We start from the raw sequence: 18,410 nt of genomic DNA on the forward strand, positions 1-18,410 counted from the left end.
GCACAGAAATCATTCTTTAGTACAAACCTGGGGAAATGCACTGGGGCGAACTTTGTGGAGATCCAGAAGGTCTGTGCTGCAAATCTTTCTGCTATAGGAAAAAATACAATATTCTTACACATCCAGACCAAACTTTCAGTCCAAAATGAATCAGATTTTCCCTATCCTATAGCATTAACTGTAAGTGAAGATGTTCACTGAGAATATAAAAGATTTAACACAATAACAGCTTTGATTTTTTTATGTGCCAGACGAATGACATATAGACACTAACATTTTGTATTAAATTCCACAAAGTATAAATCAGGCTGAAATAGAACCAAAACTGAATCTAAATTAAACTACAGCTGAATTAAAGCTATGATAATTAATTTATGAGATGAAAGCAACCCCTTCATGTTGACAGTCTTCACTTAGACTTTGCTGTTGTTTAGTTCCTACCAATACTGACTAAACTAATCCAGCCACTTTCAACCAAAATTCAGACTGTCCATTTCAAATTGCATCTTTGGTAATCTTTGTTAAACTTCCTCCTTCTTGCAACACTAGGATATTAAAAACCATTGAGATACAAGTTATCAAAGATGCAAAGTAAAGAAATAAATAATACAGGCTGTAACAAATGTTTTTTGGGAAGCTTCCCATTGGGGTTCCCATTTCTGACTGAATTCTTCACCCCATTTTGTGCCATCACTCCCTCTCTGCTCTCCCCAGGAGTGGTTTGTCAGGGCTGATTCAACCATGAAGTTCTGGGTGGTGAAGAGTGGAAATGAAAGCATCAGAGCAAATGAATTTTTTGGTTTAAAAGGGAAATTCACAATGCTCTGAGATGTTCAAAATTATCTATCAAAACCCCCACAAGAACATTTCTGCCCCCAGAAGAGTTACATTCTGTATCACCAGTGGCTGAACACACTTCCTGTAACCTCTACTTGCTCAGGCCTGAGCTGCTCTGCTCTCCGTTTTCCCCCTCACAGAACTCCCTAATCTGCTATCAGTCTCTGAAATCATCAGCACTTGCAGGTTAAAACAAACCAAAACTCCCTCAAGTATTATTAGTTCTAAGGAGAAGGAAATGATTTTCAAAACCAATACCAGAACAAAAACCCCCAACAGATAGACATCTATGTGAAACAACCTGTGACCTTACATGCAATCACAGGCACTACGGTGACAGAGAAAAAAAATAAATACCATAGCAAGACGAGGTTCATCAAAATTCCCAAAGGGAATCACTTACTCTGCATTTTCCAGCTTAGAAATATTATGCAACTCTTATAACCAAATTCCCCTTCACCCCTCATGCTCTTCCATCAGTTTCCAGATGGCACAACATTCAAAGATATCACATAATTCAATTATATTCCCCAAAAAAGTGACAGGTTTGGGCACTCTTAGGGTTAGTCACAGTTCTGGGGAGCAGGCTAAGTAATTCACAGTATGGCTATAAAACATTTCACTTTATTTTCCCTCCATATATTATCATTAATTACTATAATAACAAGTTAATAACTACTCAATGCCTCGAAGATGTAGGGCAAGATTCTGTACTGATGTAAATCAAATCACTTGCATAAATTAAATGTATTATGTCAAGGCTTGTTATTATAAAAGAAGAACAAATGTTAAAGCCCACCTTGGGTCTGATGCTGCTGCATTCAGTCAGCAAACTCTTGCAGTTCTTGTGGACATTCACTGCACAATCTGAAATGCACACACACATAGAAAGTCTTAATTATTCTTCTTTCCTGTCTAGGGAAAGGAATAATGGCACACAAAGGATCTTCATTTTGGAAGAGGAGCAGAGTAAGCTCAGGTGTTGTGGCAAGCATCCCTGTTGTACATGTTCTGATCTCGATTTTATACCAAACCCTCGAGTTTTTTCAGTAAGACTGCACCACTGAGCACAATTCACACATGCAAGAGCCAAGAGCCACTCTGGAATGCACGAGCAGTTTTCTGCCCAACCTCCACTCCCTGGAGCACAGCTTTCCTCATCTTTGCAAAGGCCATTTCCATGTCTCTCCATCCAAAATTGATACCAATCAAGGGGCAGCAATTTTTTGGCTCCACAGGAATAGCTGCCTTTCTCCACGGACTATTGCTGGGAGTTGCAGTAACAACAGTAAATTAAAGATCAAAACACTCTCCAGAATCATCGGAGCATTACCAGCACCACAGCATTACCACCCTTCCAGCTGCACAAAGGAATTGTTCCCTGATACAGGAACCAAAGCAGCCCTTTCACCCAAAAGCCATAGAACTATTAATAGTACAGTAAAATCCAATCTCGGGTTTTTTCCTCCTGATAACTAATTGAGAAAACAGGAGGGGAACTGATAGTGCCAAGTATTTTCTGCAGCATTTCTGCCCATCTATAAAACAAGATCCTTCATCAAAAGCAAAGCAAAGACACCAACAACTCAGTAAAGGACACCAGGATTTGCCTTTTGCCAGACATGCCTGTTAAAAAAGAAATAGAGCAAAACTGGAAAGATGAACACCGTATCTGCTAGAGAAAAGCCAGTTTATGTTTAAAGCACAGAGGAAAAACTATTTAAGGTCTCCTCAGCACCACCCCCGCCTGGCGCCAGGACTGGGGATCTGCTTTAGGGCTCCTGGCTAACCTAGAGAGATGCTCACTTGTGTTTTCCATAATTTCAGCAGAAGCCAGAGAACAGGACCAAAATACTTACTTGGCTTTAAACACAAACAAATTAATAAAGATATAAAAACAAGACTGAGAGAAAGACTGAGTGCACAGACCTGCAAGATGCTCACATGTTATACAACTTCCCCAAGTGTGGGAAATGAAGTGCAGAGTTCTGCTCCCAAGTGCCTGCCACACATACACAAAAAAACCTCCACAAAAACTACCACCTCCCACAACTTCTCTTATTTGGGATATTCCTACCACTACCACACCCCACACCACAAACCAAAAGGCACCACATCTAATTTCAAATGTATGTGCCTCTGCAAATGCACGGGAAAAACGTATCAAAATTATCACTTATAAAACTTTGTAGAGAATAAGAAATATATTCATTATTTCAGCAACGATAAGGCCTCCAGCTACCACAAGAGCTTGTTAAAAGATATGCCTCAACAACAAACAAGTAGTTGACAATGGAAATCCCTTTTCTCCTGAGACAAAGAAACAAACTGTAGGACAAAAATCACCACACAAAAGGAAATAGAGAAAATTGTCCATGACGTCAGGCTGGGCTGGCTTCAAGTCCTGCTCACAGATGGGTTCCCTTCAGGGCAGAACAGGCAGCCCCATGGATGCCCCATGGTCCTACAGCCACTGCTCTCCCACACAATCCTAAAATCCACGTATCTCATCAAGAATTCTGTAATATAGTCATCTAGAAACATCAAATTTCAACTAGATATTCATATTCCCTGACATTTACCCATTTTTCGTGATTACACTCAGTAATTCTTTTCCTCTCAATGATTAGTAGGACCAATTCCACCTGAAAAGCCTGAGTTCCTTGTTAAGGTAACTGTAAAAGGGATCTCACTTAAAAACATTTCAATTTTAAAATCATGCCCTTGCTCAGTTAAAGATAACAGCTTGTGGCACTCTCAGTAGGCATTCTTCACTTCATCAGCTGACATCTCTAATAGTGCTGTGTATGACTTCCCTCCACTGCTGAAAGGTTCTTTACACAACACTGGAGAACATACTAGAAAACAGGAAAATGCTACAGAAAAGCTGCAGGAAACTGCAGCTGAATCTAAGGACCTGATTCTCCATGAGACTGTTTGAAATGCATTTACTTAATGATTTCAAAGTAGCACTATTTTGCCCAGATAAGAGAAATCTCAAACCTGCCAGAAGACTGTTTTATAAGCATACTTCATTTTATAAAACATGCTCCAGCTTCCTCTATTGAACACTTCTGCAGTGCTGAAGGAAGGTCACTTTAATTCAGAACAAGAAGAAGCTTTTGAATACAAGTGACTGTGGTTTCCTTTTTATGCGTGTAAGATTTCTGTATTTATTCTTATTACTCTGCATTCTTATTAAGCCTCTCTGAAAATGGTACCAGAGAACTGCAGGGGTGAAAAAAACAGCAAAGAGAAGACTGAGGGACATGAGGGACAGCAAAGAAGGGACAGGAGCCTGCACATATGGAGGTTGATATTTAAGAGCAGAGATACACATGAAGGGTTGTTTACAGGTGTAAAGAAATGACAGATCTCTATCAGGTGTATAGAAATACCAGATTTCTATCTTTTCCAGTCATCCAGACTAAAGCAGCATCAGTAAACTCAAACTGACAAAAAAAAAATTTTTTTTGCATTTGCCATCAGTAGCATTTGGTCCTATTCAGATCAAGAATTTGAGAAGGTTAAAAAAAAAAAAAAAAACAACAAAAAAAACCCCAAAAAAAACCCCCAGTTCTATCAGCCAGCTCTTCCCAAAGTGGAGCACAGAAGCTATCCCTGAAAAAGGCAGAGATAAAAACTCTGCAGCCAAGCTCTTCTCTGTCTTCTCCTCCCTCCCTCACTGAACAGCAAGAAGATTAATTTGGCAGGGAAAAACAGACCCTCCAAAGGATATAATCTTGATACAGACTCTGCAGAAGGGCTGCAGCTCTGGCCAGTGCTGACACCACCAGCCAAAGTGCCAACACACTGAGACAGCCCCAGGATCTGGGCCATCTCGACTGGATGGGGACAGGAGCATCACCACTACACCTGAGGGTACCAGAGCAGCTGAACCACACGGCATAGGAACTGAGCAAACCCACCAGGGCTGTTCCTGGGCTTTAATCCACAGGTTTGGAAATAAGGCTGAGAATTTTGGGAGCATCACTATACTCCAGATCTGCTTACTACTACAGTGGACTGTCACCCACTCGAAGCATTTTGCAGGACCCTGTGCCAAAGATGACCTAATGAGTGACTATGACCTAATGAGCAAGTTTCAACCAGTAAAGAAATATTTAAGACTAAAAGGCTCACAAACATCAGAAAAGATCCTGTTCACGACTGAGAGTAATGAATTTACTATCTGGTATAATAAAAAACCTTCCCTTATTAATGAGATGCTTTCCCAGTGGCTCACAGAAAGTAATTTATAACCTAGGAGCATTTTATTGGACAGCACATTACAACACCCAAAAGCATCACCCTGTTCACAGCATGACAGGGCAACAAACCTGGCTGGAAAGGGGCAGGCAAAGACATTTTTCCCTCAGCTGGAATACCTTCCAGGGGATCAGACACTGCCAATCTCCCATAAATGTCTTCCAGAATTGGATTCCAGGACAAATCTATGACTCACCAGACATTATGAGCATTATGACCCTGACCTTTGGTCTGGAACAGTGCTGTCCAATAAACTCTTAAAAGGCCATTTGCAAACAATAGCTCACAGACAAAAATGCTGTGAATAATTTAAAATTCAACTATTGACTTTATCTCAAAGATTTTTTTGTTTATTTTTAAAATGACAGATTAAAAAAAAACCCCAACACTTTAAAGCGGCTAAGTTCAAATGGGGACAGGTTTTAACAGTGGTTCTAATGATACAAGGAGTTCAAGGACATATTCACCACCTCTGAAATCCAACCAGCTGAAGAGAGCCAAAGACAAAATAACTTCCTTGTGAAATTAGTAATTTAAATATTTTTTCCTGTTTTCAACTGTCCAATGCTTCGGGGATCAAAGGGAATCTCTTCCCTCCTTCTTCACCCTTACACCACGCAGGGAACTCCTCCCTCTTGAACTGACAAAGGAAACAACCCTCATATAAATGATTAACACTGAACATAAACTCTGTATTTATACACAGAGAGGCGCGACACAACGGCCAAGAAACGTTTCAAACCGCTACAGCATTCCAGAAAAAGCAGAGTGACCATGATAAAACTTCTCAGGAAAGAGGAGGAGTTTCAGTGGAACACGAGGAAGTTTCTGTACTGGGTAAATCCAGGTCAGGTATCTTGTGGAACTCGGAGCAGATTTAACTTTGTCCTAGTGGCTCCAGTGGTCGGTGTTTACTTGTTTTCTCACTTGTCTAATTACGCAGAGGCAGAAACCAAAAACTGAAAGGGTGCAGGGAGATGAGATACTTCACATTCTGAAACAGAGACAGTCCACGCCAGAGAGCAACAGCACTAAATTATCAAGTTTCAGCCTCCCTGTTAGAGCATTCCTCTTTCTCTCCAAAACAACCTATAATTACTTGCTCACTGTATCTGGTTTTATTGTCAAAATATCCATTGGATGAAGCAGAGAGAGGGGCTGTGTGATTCCCAATAGTGCAAAGTCTGGTGGCCACAGTGGTTTTTTTAGGCACAGAAAGACATAAATGACTGACAGTTCTGGTTTTTAAACAATTCCAAGTAAAATCTGCATGTTATCATAAAAGAAACACGACTCCTAAGTCAATTCTCTCATGCTGAACCCTTCCCCCAGTCTATGATACAGAACTGAAGCAGCAACTATGACAATCATAAAAGGTATTTAAAATATTTCACAGGTAAACAGTAGGTGGAACTACAACACACGATGTCTGATGGCTCCTGTCTGAGAGCAATGTTTCACGGGTTTCTTTTATTTTACCATGCCAAAGAGAAACTATTACTTTTATAAATTTAAACAAAAAGGGCCAAATAAAAAAGCTTCCCGTAAAACTCTCTTAAGAGGAGAGTGAAAAGGAACTAAGTAGCAGCCCTTTTTTCTCTTGGTGACACACCAAATCTTCAAATAATATTCAAAAAATCATGCTTATTTATTCGAGCAGCAAAACCAAATGTAGTACCAGAAACATTCAGAAAGCTGTTTGTTCGAATCACTGCCTGTTTCCCTGCTCCTCCTCCAAAATCCATCACCACTCCTAGCGTTTCCTTTCAGCACACACAGGCTAAGCTGATACCATCTCCCGCTCTTCTCCCCAAGGAGCCAGAGCCGTGGAATATTTAAAATGGGTCAGTCTTGGCGATTGGGGACAAAGGGAAGTTTTCGCCACCTTTTCCCTAACGCATTAAAGAGCCCTTCACGCACATCCCAGACTTTTCTCGCTGCTGCAGCACCAGCACCTACAACGTGTGTAATAACCGAGAGAACGAGGTGCGGGATTTAATGATCACAAGGATGCTCGGACTCAGGCTGTGGCATAAAGACAGCCGGCTCCACACAGGCTAGAGCCGCTCGCCTCCCCACCGCGCAGAGCAACATTTTTCACTCCTTCCGCAACCCCTGAAAGAGCTTCCTATTGTAAACACTGCATCTTTCGAGCTGCGTGCCGTCCCGCAGCTGAAGCCCTGAACTGCAAAGGTCGGGACGGCTGTAAACATGTGGGACTGGGGCAAAGCGAAGATCAACCCGCTGTCTCGGCCAAACGCCGGGACCCCCTGGAGCCCTCGGAGCCCCCGCTGACCCCACAGAGACCGAGGCCGGGCGGTCCCCGCGCCGCGGCCCCGGGGCGGGGATGCTGGTGCCCGGGGGCTCACTAGGGCCGGGGGGAGCGGGGCCAGGGGCCGGCGGGCGCGCTGACAGCCCGGTGTCTTACCGGACTCCCCGGGGAGCCGCCGGTTCCCTCTTGGTCCCTGGAGCCGCCGCCACAGCAACAGGAAACGCCCCCGTGTCCCGGAAGGAAAAATGGGGACGAGGGTGCGCCTGCGCGCCGCGGCACGGCCGGGCAGGGTCCCGGCCCCTCGGGACAGCGCAGGGACAGCCTGGGGCTGTGCCTTCCCCTCAGGAAGGGCATAGGACACCATCAGCCCGCGCTTTTCCCTCAGGGGGAGCGCTCGAGCACTCGCATCCCGCACGTTCCTCTCAGGAAGGGCACACGGATACCCTAAACCCGCGCTTTCCTCTCAAGGAGGGCACACGGATACCCTTAATCCGTGTTTTCCTCTCAGGGAGGGCACACAGATACCCTTATCCCGCGTTTTCCCCTCAGGAAGCGTACACAGATACCCTTAACCCGCGTTTTCCCCTCAGGGAGGGCACACGGATACCATTAACCCTGCACTTTTCCCTCAAGGAAAGCAGAGGCTGTGGTGGGTAGCCGTACCCATGCTGAAGGATAAACGCAGGCCAGGGGTCGCCATGTGCCGTCCCTGAGGGGAACGCGAGGGTCGGGGCTGTGTGAGCTCTTCCCGAGGGAAGGAGCAGGCTGAGGGTGCCCGTGTGCTCTCCCTGGGCACTGGGCACGGGCTGCGGGTGCTCATGGCGTCCCTGAGGGGAAAACACGGGCTAAGCACGTCTGTGTGCCCTCCTTGAGAGAACCTTGCGAGCTAAGGGTGCTCATGCCCTCCTCCCTGAGGGGTAAGAGCAGGATATGGGTGGCCAGTGCCAGGGCACATGACAATCCATTGCCCGCTCCTTCCTCCTGCAGGGAGGACATGGCCACCTACACCCTGCACTTTCTCTCAGGAAGGGCACAGGGGCCCCCAACCTCCATGTCCCTTTCAAGGACACCATGAGCATCCTCAGCCTGCACTTTCCCCTCAGGGAGGGCGCACGGCTGCCCAGAACCCATGACTTCTCTGAGGAAAGACACATGGTGTTGTCCCCCCCTGACCTGTGTTTTCCCCTCAGGGAGGGCACACGGTTCCTTCCAGACTAAAGAGGCCCCTAACAAATGGGATGTGGCACCCCAGTGACATCTTCAGCATGGCGCTTCATGTGTGTGCACACATCGCCTGGGACCTGAAATACAGAATTTGTTATAAAAAGCCTGGTGGGATTTGCCATCCCAATGTGCTGGAGTGTTTATGAACACCCTGCCAGGACAAGGCTGCAGTGCCCGGAGGGTTGGCAGGTGCTGGCTTTCCTATCTTCCCTTCAACAGCGACGGCCTGCCCAGGCCTTTGTCAGTGACCCCTGCGCAGACAAATGATGAGAGCAAAGGGGAATTATCTTCCCTAGCAGGAGATCCATGCACTGACTCATAGAACCAAACTGCTTGCTGGAAAAAACACCTTTTCCCTGACACCAATAAGGTTTGATGTACTACTAGCACAAGGCTGCTGGAGTACTCAGAGCAGGCAGGAAAACTGGGAAGAGCTCACCACCCAACCTCCCCTCCCAGTTCCACTCTGAGGATTTACAATACTGATGGAAAGTTTGTCATATTTTAAAACACACACATCCTACTTGCCTGCTGAGCTTGAAAGCACAACATACATGATTACAAACTTCCCTCTCAAAATCCATCCTGCAGCTTTCCCGTGCTGCTTTGAAAGAACCTGCCACTGTTTGGGCTGGAGATGTGATGAAATCTGCCACGAGGCCAATGTGATCTCTGGGTTCCACACTGCCACCTCTTTATTCAATTTTATTTTTTATCTTTGTCCCATAGCTGCAAGATTTTTCAAAATGTTCCCTTTTGTGCTGCTTCTCTACAGGACTGAGTACATTGAGGTCCCAGTTGTTTATTGGGGCCTGTCAGCACTACAGAGAAATGATCATTACATAAAGCGGTTTGGGGGTAAACAGCTGGCTGTCACTTGGTGACTGATTAATCCTTAGGCACTTCAAACTTCGTGCTTTGCTTTATTTTGTAATATAGAAGTAAAGCACTGCAGATTGCCCAACTGCAGCTGTCATGGAGAGAACGTGCTGTGCTTGTGCAGCCTAAGGGCATCGCCACAAAATCAGTGCAAAACCTGGCACAGCAGCCAGCTCCAAGACTCTGTAGCTTAGAGCTAAGGTTTGGATTGCAAAGAAGAGAAGAGTACCAGCTGTCTAAGTCTGTGTAACTCTGTAATGGCAAAAGATTTCTTGCTGAATGTATCTTGGGTTGATCACTGTCCTTATGCATTTGTCAGCTCGAGGGTACAAGATTTTGAGGTTTTATCAGGGGATGGAAAGAGCAGCATTTGGAGATATTCCAGATCAAGGTAGTACTGCCCGGACACAAAAAAGAAACTGAAAAGCAGAAAAGGAGAAGCACTGAGAATAGGATGTATTTTGGTTTCCTTTTCTAAGCCCTCTCGAGCTGGCTGAGCCAGCTCTGTGTCAGGACACTCAGCTCAGTCAGTGTTTCCTCTGCAACCAGCACTGCAGCCACTTTCACATTTGCTTCAGATCCTGCTCCATTGGCTCAGAACCACCTTAACCACATCCCAACGCAGCCGCTTTGGTTTTGCCTCTGTTTATTTGGACTCCTGTCAGTTTATTCCAAGTGGGACTCCCAGTCCATTTATCACTGTCATCATGTTACAGCAGCCAAACCTCCTTTCCCCCCCGCAAAACAGAAGATTTTTGGCAGATGTGCCTCTCTACGGAAATGCAAAGTTCCAGGTTGCCTGCTGCTTTTTAGATTTCTCAGGACTCCGTGTGGGCTGTGAACACAAATTTCAGGATAGAAAATCAAGTAATTCCTCCTTATCATAAGCCAAAACTATACTTCACCTATTAGCTTATTGGTACTGCACTGGGAATCCAAAAGCAAAACCCTGCAGGCACTAGTACTGAGGTCAAGGTGAATTTCACACCAAATTTCAGATCTCAACCAAAAGCTATTGTGGCCTCTTCTTGGCCATGGGTGGAGGATGTTTGCCTGACAAACTGCAAAAATCCATGTCCGCTCTCTTTCTGGTTTTGAGAAAGGAAATGGTTTTCCAAACCTCTTTCACAATGCGCCTTAAAAATAAATCCTGGAGACCAGTTGTTACAGCAACCAGTTAGAGATCAGCCAGTGCACTGAAGCGGCCAGCAAGGGTCAGCCTAGGACAGGTGGACAGTCCAGCACAGCCTGCACCGTTCAGGAAGATTCATTAAACTGAGCACCTTCTCTTAAAGAAGAGGAATTTGTCTGAATCCTGCCAATCTTTGCTTGCAGCTATAGGTTTCCTTGGAAAAGGATGGTCAATCTGACACCCCTGTGGGGGCCATGGTCTTTCCCATGAAGTAATAGAGACTGACTGTCAACTAAAGATGTAGGAGACCCACCTCTACCCCAGTGCTCAAGCTCAAGGGAAGCAATCCTCCTTCCATCTGTATTCCACAGCATATCCCTGGCTTGCCTCCATGGCACAGCCTACTTGGAGAGCTCTCCTCTTGTCAGGGCTTCCCTGGGACTCATCTAATTCCTGTTGCATAAACTCTGGAAGCATGTTTATAAGAGAGGATTAATTTAGGCACAGAACCTTCTCCATCTGTGATAGCAAAGGCTCAAGAGGAGCTTTCTCATTTCCAGGTGAACAATCAACCTAGAGACTCACAGCTCATAGTTTACATAATGGCAGAGTTTGGGTGGCCACTGTCGTCAAGATCCCTGTGACTGCAATCACTCCTCTTTGTTTTTCATCCCTACTAGGCTCCTAACTGCACATCTGTGAGCTACAGAGACTCTCCCAAATCTCTACTCTGGACACACAGCACAGCCTTCTTCTCCCCTGGGAAACTTTGCGTCGTGTGGGGTGAGGATAGACGGGAGGAATCAGTGGGGGAGAGAAACGAGTTACCATGTACCAGGCTATCCGAGCCGCCCACTTTCTTCACAGCTCACACACGTTTTTAACAGAACAAGGGTTTTTTGTTCTGACTTAAATGCAGAATTCCTCCTGCTGTTAGTACCTCTAATAAGAAGAGCTCTCACTTCTCCAGCTCATCACAGCCATGGAAATCGCCAGACCTTTTGAATCTACTGGACAGTGAAAAGACCTCAGGCTTGCAGTCATTCTTCCAGCCTCCCTTCCCCCTTCAGCATATCCCTTTCTTTAATCACCATCTTTTCCTGTGTTTTCCACGAGCCCGTTTTGCCTTGGACCACGTGGTGGTGCTGCAGTTAAAAATACCACGGAGACAACAACAGCACCAGCAGCACCTGACCAGCGATGGGCCGAGGGCTGGCCGGGAGCCAAGGCACGGGGATGGTCAAATGTGAGCTCACGAGGAGAAAACGAGAGGCGCAGCCAAATACCCTCTCATCCTGGCAGCAGCCACGGCTCAGGCTGAGCCTGACAGAGCTGCTCACAACTTCTGAAAAGCAGGCCTGCTGCCCCGGCTTCCCGGTGGCCCCGGGGCTTGCTGCTCCGGAGCTCTATCAGGGACTAGTCAGACCACACACTGCAGTAACGGGAGCTGCTGATATCAACTACCAGCTCAGCAACAGCTCGCAAAGGTTTCAGCCCAACATCATCCAAATATAGACACTCTCAGGCCATCAGCTGTCACACTACAAGTCCCAGCCCAGCTCTCACCACAGACAGGCCATTAATTTTAACGGACACCTCAGAACCCTGCCCGATTGTTCAGCCTCAGTTCAAGCCAATGCAAAGGGAACATCACAAAACAAGCTGTGCTGCTCTGCCGCTTGTGGTAGCCTGGGCAGCCAAGAGCCAAAGGAGATTTCACAGAGTCCCAAACACAAACCAATGCCTCAGCCACCTTGGAGTTTTTCTCCTGAATGTTCACAGAACACAGAGTCCTTATGGAAGGGCTGGGAAACAAGGTGAAGTTACCATACCTCATGTCCAGTCCCAGGGTGTTTATGATGGACAAGCCATGCTGAGCCACACTGATTTCAACAGCTAGCTCCAACTCCAGATCACAGATCTCCATAGGGTTGTTCAGAGGAGAATCACTCACACTGAATGCCCTCAGACTTCCCAAGACCATACAGAGCATGGCTTCATGCTCATGGGTATCAAGGACTGTCTGTGTCCTTGCAGGTTAAGGTGTTTTTGTAAAGCAGTGTGCAGGACTGCAAACAGAGCCTCTGGCTGGGAGATTCCTCACACAGGAATGACAAGGCATAACCCTGCCTCATCCCATAATATTTAGGTTCTCTTTAAATATCTGCAAAGCTCTTATTCAGCTCTCTGCTTCCTACTTTTTGCTGTGATGCCTGAAAAATCCTCACTAATAGTCAGCTTTGTGTCCCTTTTCAATATCCCTCCAGCTGCCCTGAAGGGAAAATATATTTCTCACCACACATGTCTGAGGGCAGTCAGTCCCTTTATGCCTCAGAAAGGTTTTACTGACCTTAAGAGCCTCTGAGAGACTGAGCATTGCTTGAGGGTACAGGGTGGAGAAAGAGAGCAATCCTTTCATTTCCAGAAAATTTTCTCTGCCCACAGACAATCCCTTGGGAATGAAAACATTCTTCAGTGCCCTGAGTACCTGCCCCAAAGAGGAGGAACAGGGTTTGTCAGCCAAAGCCATGCCACAGTAGATGCAGTGGATGCACAGAGGCCCATGCCTGCTGGCACTACTTAGAGCTGAAAAGCAACAGTCTCACCCATGCACGTCCTGGGAGGCAACATTAGACTTTGTGTTAGTTAATAAAGTTTTGGATGCTCTAGAAATCCCTGTGCCCATGCACAGGGCAGATGCTGAGCTGAGACATCCCTGTGGCTATGAAAAACAGCCTAAATGATCCGGTTATACTCAGGCAGTTAGGATATTTGTTCAGGCAAAGCAGAACATCATGACAAAAAAAAAATAGTAAAAGAGAAGTTGACCTAGAACCCTCCTTGGGGGAAAGGGGCAGGAAATGGTCAAGTGGCCAAAGAAAATAAGGATGAATAATTGCCAGGCAGGATTCAGAGATCTTTTAGACTATTTGAGAAACAACCAAGCCAGGCTAAGCAGAGTGGTGGGGTAGAGCCAAGCCAGGCAGAGAAGTGAAGCAATCCAGGGGGCTGGTTTAGGCAGGAGAATAGCCTGGGCTGAAGGGCAGGCAGGGAGTGCAGGCTGGGGCAGAGCCAGGCAGTGACAGCCATACTCACTCAGGCACTGCAGACCACTTTTATTCCCAAGAGGTTTGGCACACAGTGAGCAGCTGGTGCAACTGGAGAAAACCCCTGGCACAAGCTGGTGCCCACTGATATCTTTACACCTCTCTTTTGTCTCCTTTGTCTCTTTCTCCTTCTCTCTCTCCTTGAGCTGCTCTTTGTTCTTACCCTGGAAGGAGAGAAGAACACAGCCCAGTCACAGACTTGTTCACACATTCCTTTCCCCACTGGTACAAACAAGCAAAGAGCTGGTGGGCAGGTACAGTAGGATGGCAGTGCTTTTCCCAAATGCCTTCCCAAGGCTTGGGCCAGTCCCTCTAGTCTAAGTCCATTTGTGAAGAAGGGCAGGACACACTTGGCTGTCCCTCTGTAGGCTCCTCCTGCCACAAAGAGTGATCCAGGCAGTCACCCAGCCAAGGCACTCTTCTTGCTGTGCACAACAGTGCCAAGGTAGCATAAGAGCATCCAGAACGTGCCCTGGAGCAAGGAAGGCTGGAATTCAGGGATCACTTGCACTACTACTTTAGGGGTCACAGTGTATCTGCTGATCAACATAGAGGCCTCAGCCATCCAAAGCAATGCAACTAACTGTTCCCTACATTCAGATCCCCTTTTCTACTTGAAGAATTTAATGATTCCTTCCACACATTCAACATCTCTCTCTCACCTTATCCTTCCAGGATCCAGTGACTCGACTCCGCAGAGAACTCAGACGTCGCATCACCTTTGTACCTTTCTCTGCTTTATCGCTCTTCCCACTGTCCTCATTTCTGAAAGGAGAACAAAGTATCTTAAAAAAGGGGAAATCCACTGACCAAGCCCAGCTTAGGGAGATCACCGATGAAAGTTCATTGAAGCATTGCTTTAGGACTCCCAAGTGTGAGCTTTCCATCTCCTGAGGATCTGGTTTGGCATCGGCCATGTCATTTATTAATGAGACCATTTCAAATAAGGAGCCGAGCTTTCAAACTATTTTGTTTGTGCAGGTTTTGTTCAGCACCACACTCCTGGCTGAACCCCTGCTGATACCAGTGTCCTGCACACCGGATTAGCAGGGCAGTAGAGCTTAGATGGAGTGGACTCAAAATCAGTCTGCTCTCAGAACACAAAGTGTGTCTCACCCACTGTCTCACTTACTCATTAGACAGGAACTCAAACCAAGTGAGGTTCTGCTGAGAAGACTCGCTGCCTTCTTGCACACAAGCTCTCTGCTTCACCCTGGGCAGGGAAAAGGCATCAGACACAGCAAAGAACACAAGAGCACAACTTCTGGCTTAGCTGAAACTCTCCTTTTCTAGATGGGGCAGGAACATTTTTAGAGTTATCAAGGAGGCACATGAAACTCCCCTTCTCTTTGCAATTCTACCCTAGAATAAATCAGTGATTCTGGTACCCTGGGGATTTGTCCCTCAAGGGACCAAGTGTCCTTTGCCAGGTGTGTCATAGGCAGACCTGTGACCTCCCCACACATCCCTGTCCCAGGCACACTTACCCATGGTAATGCTTCAGCTCCTGAAGTACCTTCTGGACAATTAACCTACCAAGGATGGGGCAAGAGAAAAGCAAGGGATTAGAAAATATCCTTCCACATTCTGCACCCCACAAAGCCTCAGGTGCTGCTTTATGACCAACTACTCAGCTGTGCCCCAGCATGGAGTGGGATCTCCTTTGCTGTTGCATCCCCAGTAGCTCAGATACACTCAAAAATCTCCCTCATCTCATACCAACCAGGGCTGACAATACCTACACGTGGTCTGGGGACACGTGGTCCTTCTCCAGCATCTCCAGAGCAGGGGGTTCAACACCTGGAACACAAAACACTCTCAGCAGGGATCCTGGTTTGCCTTTGCAGAGCACCACCTTGCAATCTATGCAACTGGACCCTGTTAATTGTGCTGGGCTCCCACTCTGTATTGATTGGTGAGGAAGAAATGCCAGGAGCAGTTAGGGAAGGAGATTCTGCTCTACATTTCTGTGAGGGAAGTGAAGGCTACATCATTTTTCTGTGTTACCCCTCACCTCCTCAGTCTATATTATATTTGCTGTTGAGGGTCCTGCTTGCAGTGGGGAAGGAGCTGGTACCACCCCAGAGCCCTTCCCCATAGCAACCAGCCTCCCCTCCACTTCCCAGGCTCTGAAATCACTACATTTTTCTCAAGAGCAATCCTCACAGGTGCGACTTGAGTAGGGAGTGACCACTGCATTGGCCACAGTGAGGTTGTGTGGCAATGTGTCACTGGGCATGGGCATGTCTGAGCTGAGACTGCACTGCTAGCCAGGGCCAGACTCAGAACCAGCTTGGCTTTGTATTTCAGGAGCTCCTGGGACCATGTGGAAGGGAAAGCAGAGCTGTCCACACTTCCAGAGGCTACAGCTCCAATTTTTCATCTTCTTAATTGCACCTTGAACCCATTTAATGGCATAAGGTCTATACCAACCTTCCACAGCTGGAAGAGAAGTGTTGAAACTGTGAGGTATCTGGGGGGAGGCAATGGTCTCACAGGCTGATGGCACAGACTTGGACCTCAGTCTCTTCCCGTTGCTGGCACATTTCTGGAGAAGTAAAAAATCACAGAAATCTTTAGTGCTTTGTGCACCATGGGGGCCTCCATTACAGCTGATTCTTCACCTTTTCCTTGTTTTGTCAGGGTTATGATGCAGGACACCATTAGGCCCAGCTGTTTGCTGACTCCAGGAAGCCTGGAGCAAGACACACTTGTGCCTGAAACCTTCCTAGGCACTTCTCACTTTTACTGGACATGTAGCACCACGAAGCAATTGTCCTTTTAATATTAATTGAGTCTAAAGGTATTCCCCAAAGCAAAGCAGTATGTAAGGTGTGTGTGTGGAGGGGTGTATGACACTGCTGTCTTCAACTACCTGACAGAATATTAGAGAGAAGATAAGGCCAGACTCTTCTTAGAGCTGCAGTGACAGGACAAGAGGCAACAGGCACAAGGGAAGGGAAATTCTGGCTAAATATGTGGGAAAAGAGGCCTGTACTACAGGCAGCTCCCAGGGCCTTTATCCCACAAGATGGGGCAGTTTATCTGGAAAAGCCCATCCTTGCTGAGATTCCTGCAGATCTCCTGGTTCCACACTGGCATTGAAGGAGTCCAGCCTGCAGCTGACACCTGTGTATGCTGCTGTCTGCACCCCCAGCTTGCCCATGCCCAGCTCTCCATACTCACCACCTCCCGCAAGCTGGGGCTGGCCACGAGGTGTGGGTGCAGTGGCTCTATCTCCACTTTGATCACTGTTCCACCCCGGCTGCTGCTCCAGGCCCCCTGTTCCCCTTTGGGCAGCTGAAGGGACACATGGGGCTGGCTCCTCTTCTCCACATCATCCTGCTCTGGGTCACTGCCCAGCTCTGTGACATCCAGGCTGAACCTAATCGGGGGAGAGGAAGAAGGCTCAGTGCAGACCTGAGCAGACCTGGCACACTGTGCCTGGCATGGCACAGCCCCTGCAATGTCCCTGGCTGGGTGGTCCTAACAAGCTCATGCAACTGGGACAAGGAGACTCCCCACAGCAGGCACGTGGGAAAGGAAATGACAGGAAGTGTCAGCCTGGACTCCAACTCTTGAGCCTGTTAAAAACAGCTTCTCTGGCTGCCACCACTGAGTCCCCAGCTCGCTGGTCACCCGGGATGTTTAGTGCTGGATTGCTCACACTGATCTCTTAGCAACCCCTGAGACTGTGCAGCCACTCTGGCAGCAGCCTGTCCTGCCTGCCCCAGAGCTGCTGCCCCGTCAGCTGCCATCCAGGAAAGTCCCTCTGGGTGTTTAGAAGTGGCAGATGATGTTGTTTATCCCATTACCACTGTGGCATCATGCCATAAATTCTGCTCCCACCAGGGCCCAGCTTTGAGGAAAGAAAAAAAATATTTTCTATGAAATGAGGGGTGGACCAGCTCCTCCAGTGCCTCACAGTGTCTTGCACACCAAGTGCTGTTGCAGCAACCACAACACAGAAGCAAAATGATGGATAAAGCTCAGTGGAAAATCTTAGTCTCTGCATGGGTTCTGTCTGCAGATCACTGTCACTTCATTTCTGCTGCCGCAGGCAGGCTTCAGGAAGTGTTTGCTTAGGGAACAGTGGGGTGTATTCCCCTTCCCTGGCCTCCTGCTCACACGTGCTTCATCACCCAGCGAGGGGACAGAACGTGTCCCTGACACCAACAGCCACTCCGTGCCACTGTTACTCATGTGCCTGTTACATCATAAACTGTGAATGATCCATGGCACATGGGACAACAATAGGTCTGAGAACCAAAGTCTGAACTTGAAAAAGGACTGCCAAGATTTCAGGCTGAGATAATTTTAGGGTACCGTATAAGGAGGAGAGATAAAAATAGTCCTTGCTGGCTTGCACCTAAATCCCAGTCAGCTGGGAGATCAATACATTTGTCAGCAGGGAAAGCATTCCTGGAGGAACCTGGAGCTCAAGGCATTCATGTGGCAGGAGCAGAGGATGGCAGGAATGCCAGGCCTGACCCTGCTCCCAGCCAGAGCTCAGCACCATGCTACAAACACAACCTCCTCTGCAGCCATGTGGAGGGCAGAGGGCTGGAGGACAGCACAGTGCTTGCAGGCACAGGCCCCACCAAGCCAACTCATGGACAAGAAGAAAAAGGATTTGACAGAGCTCTCTTAATCCCTCTTTGATGGGAAAAAATCCCTTTGAACCAGAGGA

General features: G+C 47.1%; 1 protein-coding gene across 1 annotated transcript in view; it reads right to left on the bottom strand.

Annotated features, from left to right (window-relative positions):
- The window catches only part of ARHGEF18 (Rho/Rac guanine nucleotide exchange factor 18), a 39,836-nt gene extending 23,668 nt beyond the window's left edge, over positions 1 to 16,168 (bottom strand). The window contains exons 1-8 of the mRNA XM_083879824.1: positions 16,154 to 16,168; positions 15,463 to 15,520; positions 15,208 to 15,252; positions 14,853 to 14,933; positions 14,383 to 14,485; positions 13,710 to 13,884; positions 1,637 to 1,704; positions 28 to 88 (exon numbers count right to left, since the gene is read on the bottom strand). Coding sequence (XP_083735950.1) covers positions 28 to 88; positions 1,637 to 1,704; positions 13,710 to 13,884; positions 14,383 to 14,485; positions 14,853 to 14,933; positions 15,208 to 15,252; positions 15,463 to 15,497 — 568 coding nt within the window. The 5' untranslated portion in view covers positions 15,498 to 15,520; positions 16,154 to 16,168. The remainder of the gene's footprint in view (positions 1 to 27; positions 89 to 1,636; positions 1,705 to 13,709; positions 13,885 to 14,382; positions 14,486 to 14,852; positions 14,934 to 15,207; positions 15,253 to 15,462; positions 15,521 to 16,153) is intronic.
- Positions 16,169 to 18,410: the final 2,242 nt, after the last annotated feature.

This window comes from Zosterops lateralis (genome assembly GCF_965231275.1).
Source record: "Zosterops lateralis genome assembly, chromosome: 29".
Taxonomy (NCBI): domain Eukaryota; kingdom Metazoa; phylum Chordata; class Aves; order Passeriformes; family Zosteropidae; genus Zosterops; species Zosterops lateralis.